General features: G+C 36.4%; 2 protein-coding genes across 2 annotated transcripts; both read left to right on the forward strand.

The window, feature by feature from the left end:
* Positions 1-729: 729 nt before the first annotated feature.
* Positions 730-1,674, forward strand: LOC118662915 (olfactory receptor 51F2-like). Its single transcript, XM_036321946.1, has one exon. It carries the CDS (start codon positions 730-732, stop codon positions 1,672-1,674), a length of 945 nt encoding a protein of 314 aa, XP_036177839.1.
* A 6,897-nt stretch (positions 1,675-8,571) lies between these two features.
* On the forward strand, positions 8,572-9,521 carry LOC118662919 (olfactory receptor 51F2-like). The gene is given in 2 exon segments (XM_036321960.1): positions 8,572-8,590; positions 8,593-9,521. Coding segments are annotated over 2 exon segments (948 nt in total).

Consider the following 9,521-nt stretch of genomic DNA (forward strand, 5'->3'; position numbering starts at 1 on the left):
TCCCTACCTGGGGAAACAACCTTTCTCAGAGAGGTGACCTTGGTTAAAACACATAGTGCCAAGAAGGTGAGCAAACATATTAAGAACAGTATGCCATATATGCCAGGTCCCTTGAAACAGCAAGGATGGACTGGCTCCCGGCAATTTATCAGTATTTTTTTTTTTTAACCAATAGTTGTTTTGTATTTGTTCAATCAGAAGTATTTTTCTGATGAATTTTCTGATGAATATTGACTATTTATTATCTTATTTTCATTGGGTTCCCAAGGACTTATACATCTTAATATCCTCTTAAGAGTTTTTGCATTGGAAACTGATAAGCAAACAAAAGCAGGATGAATTGCCTTTTGTGTTGTTGTATGATTGCCCAGAACTAGCCTATTTGCCCATGAACATAGATGGTAAAACTTGAAAATGTTACCATCATCTATGTAGCCCCCTGTTTCATACATAGATGGAAATATACTGAAGCCTGGATATAACATGTGGGAATCTTGCGGAAGCCCAGGTGTCTTCATATAGTTTAGTGGTCTGTCTCTTTCCCTAGATTAACTCTAAATCTAAGAAAAAAATAACTGGGTATGCACTTCACTTCCGCTGAAGAACAGGACAAGGTTCATAGTGAACGTACTTTATGCAATATATAGAAGAGAATGAAAATGATTTTCTTCCCTATTTTTACAGGATATGCGTTTCTTTCCCTAGGGAAAGCTACTTCCTTCACTCATCATGCCATCCTCCAATCAGAACATCTCCCACCCTGCAGTTTTCCTCCTTACGGGCATCCCTGGTTTTGAAACTTACCATGCCTGGATCTCTATCCCATTCTGTTGTCTTTATGCCGTTGCCATCTCTGGGAATGGAATGATCTTGTTTGTCATCATCACTGAGTCCAGTCTTCATGAACCCATGTACTATTTCCTCTCTATGCTATCCTGCACGGACCTAGGACTGTGCCTTTCCACACTGGTCACCATACTGGGTATTTTCTGGTTTAATGCTCGAGAAATCAGCTTTGATGCCTGCATTGGCCAAATGTTCTTTATCCACGGTTTCACGTTCATGGAGTCCTCAGTACTCCTGGCGATGGCCTTTGACCGCTTCATTGCCATCTGTAACCCACTGAGATATGCCACAATCTTAACCAATTCACGGATCATCAAAGTGGGCTTTGCAGTAGTTATTAGGGGAACAACAGCTCTAGTGCCTTTACTTCTGCTCCTTAAGCGTCTGTCCTTCTGCCGTAGTCATGTTCTGCACCATTCATATTGTTTCCACCCAGATGTGATGAAGCTTTCATGCACGGACACCAAGATCAACAGCGCATTTGGCCTGTCCATTGTTATCTCTACTGCTGGTGTAGACTCTGTCTTGATCCTCCTCTCGTATGTTCTGATCATCCACTCTGTGCTCAGCATTGCCTCCCCAGAGGAAAGGAAAAAGGCCTTTGGAACCTGTGTCTCACACATAAGTGCTGTTGCCATTTTCTACATCCCCATGATCAGCTTGTCACTGGTGCATAGATTTGGGAAGCACGCCCCTCCGCTTGTGCACACTCTCATTGCCAATGTCTATCTACTTATCCCTCCTGTAATGAATCCCATAATCTACAGTGTAAAGACCAAGCAAATTCGTAAGGCTGTGCTCAAAATATTTCTTTCTAAGCTAATTTAGGAAATTTTTAGATTACCATATCTTTACAAAGTCCTCTCTAACTCATATTTTATCATCTACCAATATGAGTTACAACCATACCTTGAAAAAGCATGTTTCTATATGCTTCCAGTCTATTGTGAGGAACTGGTAATTTACTAATGCCTTTACCTTTCATCCAGCCACTCTACCCACCTCTGACAGCTCTCAGTCTGTTCCATGTATCCATGCCTCTGTTTCTACTTTGTTCATTAGTTTATTTTGTTCATTAAATTAGATTCCTCATATTTTGTTCATTGTATTCCACATATTTTTAAATGGAGTTCTATTTCAACACTTGGAATATCCCTTTCAATAGCTTCCACTTTCCCTTCAGTATTCTCCTGTATAAAATTTCAGCTGTAGTTTCATCTATCAATGTTATTTCATCATTTGTTCTATTTTTTATGAATTTTACAAATTTGTAGATCACTAATTATACTCTTATCCAGTGATACCACTAATTTAATCTTTATATCAACTCAAATTCTCCCCATTCTATGGTGAGAGTAGTTTGGGCATGTGTGCTCTCTCCACTTGCCTTATAATCTTGAATTCATCTTTGTTTTTGTTGTAACAGTATTGTTATTGTGATAGAATTCACACACAACACAATTTATTAATTAAATGTACAAAATTGAATGGTTTTTATTATATTCACAGAGTTGTGCAACTGTCACCACAAAAAGTTTTAGAACATATTCATAATCATAAAAGAAAAACTGAGCAAATCCATTCCTACCTGGTTCTATGTCTTATGATTGCTGTGACACTGGCAAACCACTGGTGAGCAAACACATGGGAAATTCATTAACACCATTTATCCCTTACTTTTGCCCTATTAAAGCTTTGACTTGCAGCTGTTCAGGGTTGAATTTCTATTGAATAAGAAGTGGAATTGAAATTAATCTCTAGGACTATCCTTTGGGGAAGTAGAATGAGTTAGACTGAAAAAAAATTGCCCTTCATACTTTGTCATTTGGGGCACAAAGGTTAGCAGGACACAGCTATTAAGAGTTCTCTCCTAGGAATTTGTGTTCCTCCTGGGTAAATGTCTCTCACCAGGCAGTTTCTGAACCCTTAATAAAGGTTTTCTTTCTTAAATCTGGTTGCTCTGTCTTCCTGAGAACTTCTCATGAATTCTCCTGCAAAAGAGAACCTCTTTGGAGATGGTTTAAGAGGACAAGATTGGGCAGGGACTGTTTCCCTGACCTTAGAACAGAAAGACTTTTTATTTTTATTTTTTAAGTTTGTGAGATTGAGATAATCTCTCTCTCTTCTCTCTCACTTTTAAAAGACTATCTGCTCAAGTATCTTCTGGCAAGGATGTGGTGAAAAGGAAACCCTTATATATTGATGGTGGGAGTATAAATTGGTCCAACTACTATAGAAAACAATAAGGAGTTTTCTCAAAAAATTTAAAATAAATCTACTATATAATCCAGCAAGTCCACCCAAAGGAAATTAAAATAGGATTTGAAAGAGATATATACACTCTCATGTTTATTGCAGCATTATTCACAATAACCAAGATATGAAGATGACCCAAATATTCATCAATGGTTGAATGGATTAAAAAATGTGGTACATATACACAATAGAATATTTTTCACCCATGAAAAATGAATTTATTCTCCCATTTGTGACCACATGAGTGTATCTTAACACTATGCTAAGTAAGATAAATGAGAGAAAGACAAGACTGTATGATTTCACTTATATGTAGAATCTAAAAAAGCTAAACGTTTAAAAAAAAGCCTAAAATGGTGATTACTGGGGAGTAGGAGGTGGAAAAGTGTGATGGGAACAAACTTATAATGAGTTGTAAAAAAGTAATAGAGATCTACTACCCAGTATAATGGATATAGACAATAATATTATGCTATAATTATTAATGTAATAAATATTGGTACATGAGAAATCATATTATAATATATAAATGTAGCAAAGCAACACACACTACATCTTAAATATACACAGTGTTATACATCAAATTTATTAAAAAACAAATGAGTAAGTAAGTAAGTAAGTAAATCAATAAAGACTGTTGCTTCCTGGGATGACTTTTCAGAGAGCACAGGACAGGTTGAATAACTTCCCCGTCGACACCCAAGAATTTTTCTTTGCACGATGTCAGTGTTTAGTGCATTGAAATATTTTCTGAATGCATCAGGGACTGTATGATATTCAGATAGTTTATAAAACCAACAGCTCAGAAATTGGTTAACTCAGTAGTAGATATTCAAGAGATTCATTTATTATGTTAACTTAAAAATAATTGCTGCAATGTTTAAAAGTTTTTACAAATATAGAATATAGTCAAGAGCTTGTATTCATTCATTCCACAGTTTTTAAAAAATTGAGTTCTTTTAAAGTAAGGACTGGTAGAAAACATGGCATTTGGAGTCAGAGAGGAGAAAATTCAGTTCTAAATCTGCTATTGACTTGGGTGAATGTGAGAACATGATTCCTTTGAGCCTCAGTTTTCTAATCTTAGCCTTAGTTCTTCCACCTTAAAAAAGAACTGAGATCCAATGCATGTTGTGATAGCCATGGTTATGAGACTTAATACTGGGAGCTGTCTATTTATATGTTCCTGGTGGTCTGGTTACAGAAAAGAATTCCCAGAGGGAGGATAGAGGCATTTAAATAAATATATCTCTCCAAAAATAGTTATTTACATTGGCTCAGGAGTTTCAGTGCAAGAAGCTCTGGGGTGGTTTAAGAGTCAGAATTTAAGAAAAGGGAGCTCTCAGGTGACCTGTGGACTTTGGGTGATAATGATGTGTCCATATAGGTTACTCAGTTGTAACAAATGTACAATCTAGTTGGGGGATGGTTCTATTGGGGAAAGCTACGTATGTGTGGGGGCAAGGTGTATGTGGGCATTCCTTGTATTTTCTTTTTAATTTTGCTGTGAACTTAAAACTGCTCTAAAAAATCGTCTAAAACAACAATAAAAATTAAGTAGGGGGATATTTACACATTTTCATTATGATTATTTCTATATCTAAACTTCTACTGCCTATTAGTTTTAATGTACTTTAAAGTTTTTCAATTTTTTAAAAATAATCCTCTACATGAAGATTTTTTGCCAATCAAAAATGAAAATCTTTAGCAGCATTCTCAGGCAATATGTGAAGATGTACATACACATACAAACACACAACACATGGCAAAAGAAAGAGAATGGGATACTGTGAACAGGAAAAGAAAAACAAAAGGAAACTACCCTTGCTCCCAAGCTTTGCGATAGAGATCCCTGCATTAGAATAGTTCTACTATTTCTCAGGAGTTTTCTGATTAAGAGATTTTGGGCAGCCTGGGTCACGGTGCTTATATATACCACCCATCCCTGAAGAAAACACTTCCCCAGCTCCTGAGGCCCTTCTTGGCAAACAGGGCAGGAGCTGTTTTGGTCAGTTCAAATTAATGTTGACTTGATAAATGAACCAATGGAGCAAATAATGAGTCTTGGATTTAAACTGTATCAAAAAGTATCTATTATCTTCTCACACTGCACAATACAGTGCAAAGGCACTGGGAATAAATGATAAATAAGCAATTATCTACTTGCCAGTACTTTATGTTAGTGGAAGAGGCATATTTTTAAAACACTATGATCATACAATGGAACAATTTCTATTCCAGATGAAAAATAAAAAAGAATGTGACTCCAGTGGAAGGAGCATTTCCTTCTCACTTGACATAGAGAAGGTGATGCCACAAAATGCTTCCAGAAGTAAATAAATTAATGTTGAATCGATAAATGGACCACAGGAGAAAATAATTAATCTTTAGAATTTAGGCTCATTCAAAGAAGAGTGGGAAATACCTGAATAAAGCAAATGACAGCATTGTGAAAGAACTTGCTACATTTGGTAGCTTGCTGAAGTAGGAAAAAAATCCCAGGTTGACTATATGGGTTTGGGAAGAGGTTAGGTAGCAGTAATAGTAGGTTTTGGAGAGATTGGAAAGATCCTTGGCTGCTGTTGTAAAGAGATAAAGAATTTTAACCTTTTGCTGAAGGTAGTGAGGAGCTCTGTATAAGGAGTGATGTGAAGATTATGTTCATGCAATATGGAAAATTTGGAAACACTTGCAATTTAGGACAGAGAAATTACTTATGAGAATATTGCTGTAGTTTCTGCAAAAACTAATGAGAGTTTTATATAAAATGGAGGTGATGGAACTGGAGGATAGGGATGGTCAATCAAAGCCTAAGTAAGATCTGAATCTATAGAAGGTTGGAGATTGAATGACCTAGAGAGTTGTGTAGGCAGAATTCTAAAACGGTCCTCAAGGCTCCTGCCCGCTATGTCCTTGTCCAGTATAAAACCCACAACTTGACTGTGAGTGAACCTTTAAATGTGATGGGGTATCATGTCTGTGATTATGTTATATTGTATAGCAAGGGGAGTTTACAGATGTAAATAAGGTCCCTGATTATTTGACTTAGTGCTAATCAAAAAGGAGATTATAATGGATTAGACTGACCTAATTATTTGAGCCTTTTAAAGAGTCAAGAAACAGCAGAGAGATTCCTCTACCAGAGTAGAAGATGCAAATATCATGTTGTGGCAGATCTACATGGCCGGAAGCTAAGAGCTACCCTCAGCCCACAGCAGCAAGAAAACGGAGACCTCAGTCCTACACCACAAGGAGCTCAATGTGAGATCCTGAGCAGAGATCCTATTCATGTTGTGTCAGATGTCTGACTTACTGAAATGTGAGATAAGGGAGGTGTCTTATTTTAAGTCATGCATTTGTGCTAGTTTTTATGCAGCAACAGAGAACTAATGCGACAGAGTATGTTTCAGTCTAAAAAGAAGCCAGATTTCAACTGTAGGTGTGAACCATTAGGGAAATGAGGATAAACAAATGTTCAATAAACTGTTGGTTAAACAAAGGATATCAGTCCATGCTACAGGGAAGCAGGGTTAATAAGAGAGGATTGTTGGTTTTTTTATTGTGTGTTTGTGTTTGTTTTTTGTTTTACATTGTGTTTAGCTTGAAAATGAAGTTGGCATATTTACAAACTATGCTAATGTTACAAATGAAAAGGAATATACATCAAAGAAAAAACAAAAAATGTTGGAGTTACTTCCTGGAGCAGAAAGAGATCTTATATTCATTCTTTTTCCAGTGTTTAAATAATTTTCACATTCCTTACTATCTTAAAGATAATTCCATATTGGATCCTGGTTACCTTAAAACAGGCCCTTTCAACACGCTGTATCTCACGCTATAGTGGCATTGTAGAATACCGAAATCCACTTACCGTGGACATGCTTAGAATTTCTTCATGGTGATTTTTATCTATCATCTCCTGTACAAGTTGTCTTCATGTCCTTAAGAAAGCCTTTCTTAACCTTTCCCCACACAAGTTTTTAATATATACAACCTCTGTATTTTAAACACAAACACTTTAGTGTGTATATCACACTGCATTTTACTTGTTTGTTTACACATTCATTTTCTTCACTATCTACTAATATCCTTGAGGGCAGGTGCCATGTCTAATTTGCTTTTGTATCCCTATTTTATGGATTATAACATGTACCCAATAATTTAATGTTAAACTAAAATTCCAAAAGTGTTTGAGAAGCTGGGTGGTAGTGTTGTCTTTGAAAAGGAGTATAGAGTTACTCTCATTAAGGAAGGAATTAAGAAAGGTTGAGAAAATCATAGATGTAGAGGAAGAAGGGAACACATAAAGAAAATATTAATCAGGGGATATTGTCTAAGTCAGATGGATAATATATCTGTATTTTCTCTCTGCTATCAGATCATAAGGCATGTGGATAAGTATAAGGGACATGCAAATAAAAGTGGAAAATGAAGTGAAAGAAATTATGGTATAATGTTAGCTTTAATTTTTAAAAGTGACAATACCTAATATTTGGTGATTTTTTACATTACAGTGAGATAGCCAAGTTTTTCACACACATTAAGTAATTTAATCCTCACAATAATTCTATGCAGTATATATATTATCATTACTTTAGAGATAGAGAATTCCAGACACACACTGTTTAGTAACACATCCTCTAGGTTGTTCAGTTGATATGTATATCAGTCCATGCTTGAACCCATCAGTTTAGAATATGTAATCCTAAAAAATTAATTTGGGATGCCAATTAAAAGTTCATAACATCAAAATATTTATAATACTGACATTGGAGACTCTCTATACTCAACTAGTCCTGATTGTCATTGTCTTGATTGTTTATACTTGTTATGGGGTATGAAAATTAATCAGGTACAGTTCAAGTTATGAGATTGCAAATAGGATGTATGTTCACACAGGATATTATCACAACTACTAACAGATAGTAGGGGCTCAACAAATGTTAGCTCTTCATTATGATTAGATATAATCAAGCTGATTGACAGAAAGTACTCAGGTGATAAAGAGAAGATTTCTTTTTGGGTCACTGGAAGTTAACTTACTTTATTGACTAAATTGAATCACTGCATATATTGTTTGCTGTTCATCTAAAATTTTGTACAGCTCTATAGACATATTTCAACAAATACTTATTGACGGCTGACCAAGTGAAATCAGGAAGTGAATGGGTATAAACCTCCCTGAACAGACATGTGAATTCAAATAAAGTAGGCCTCTATTAGATTTGTTTGTGTACAAGGTCTGTATCCTCACATAATTGTTCATTTCCTATTTTATGCTCCTTGATTAGATGTGATCTTAGTTTTCTTTTTTTAAACCAATCTTTTGAGCTTTTTATATAATATAGAGATTATCTTTTGTAAATGTTTATCTGGTGAAGTAATTAATTTCAAGTTGACTGCATTTTAGAGAAATATGATTTATCATTGCAGGATACTCAGATTAAGATTCTGCAGTTTGAGTTCAACATGTCAATGTTCCAGAATACCAATCCTCTTCCATCATTTTCCTGCTAACTGGTGTTCCTGGGCTGGAAGCCTTCCACATCTGGATCTCCATTCCCTTCTGCCTTCTCTTTATAACTGCCCTCTCGGGAAATAGCCTGATTCTCTTTGCCATTGTCACTCAGCCCAGCCTCCATGAATCCATGTTTTATTTCCTCTCCATGCTGTCCACCACTGACCTCGGCCTGTCCATATCCACCCTAGTCACCATGTTGGGTATATTCTGGTTCAATGCCCGGAAGATCAGCTTTAATGCCTGCTTGTCACAGATGTTTTTCATTCAACTTTTCACTGTCATGGAATCTTCAGTGTTGTTGGCCATGGCTTTTGATCGTTTTGTGGCCATTTCTAATCCTCTTAGATATGCCTCTATCTTAACTGATCTTAAAATAGCACAGATTGGAGTAGCAATCATCACCAGAGGGACACTAGTACTGACTCCTTTGGTGTTGCTTCTGAAAAGACTATCCTACTGTGGCAACCATGTGCTCCACCACTCATATTGTTTCCACCCCGATGTGATGAAGCTCTCATGCACAGACACCAGGATTAATAGTGCAGTTGGATTGACTGCCCTGATCACCACTGCTAGAGTGGACTTGGTCTTAATCATCATTTCTTATGTTTTAATCATTAAAACTGTCCTCAGCATTGCATCCTCAGAAGAAAGGAAGAAAGCCTTCAACACATGCATCTCCCATATTGGGGCTGTTGCTGTATTCTATATCCCATTGATCAGTTTGTCCTTTGTTCACAGATTTGGGAAACAGGCCCCACCATATGTACATACTATGATCGCCAATGCCTATCTGCTGATCCCCCCTGTGATGAACCCCATTATCTACAGTGTGAAGACCAAACAGATACGCAGGACTGTGCTGAAAGTTCTCCATCTCAGTGCAGCAAAGAACTAG

Source organism: Myotis myotis, unplaced genomic scaffold, assembly GCF_014108235.1.
Source record: "Myotis myotis isolate mMyoMyo1 unplaced genomic scaffold, mMyoMyo1.p scaffold_m19_p_10, whole genome shotgun sequence".
In the NCBI taxonomy this organism is placed as follows: domain Eukaryota; kingdom Metazoa; phylum Chordata; class Mammalia; order Chiroptera; family Vespertilionidae; genus Myotis; species Myotis myotis.

Excerpts from the sequence above, each read along its gene's own strand:
- LOC118662915 (XM_036321946.1), top strand. The coding sequence starts at position 730 with ATGCCATCCTCCAATCAGAACATCTCCCACCCTGCAGTTTTCCTCCTT.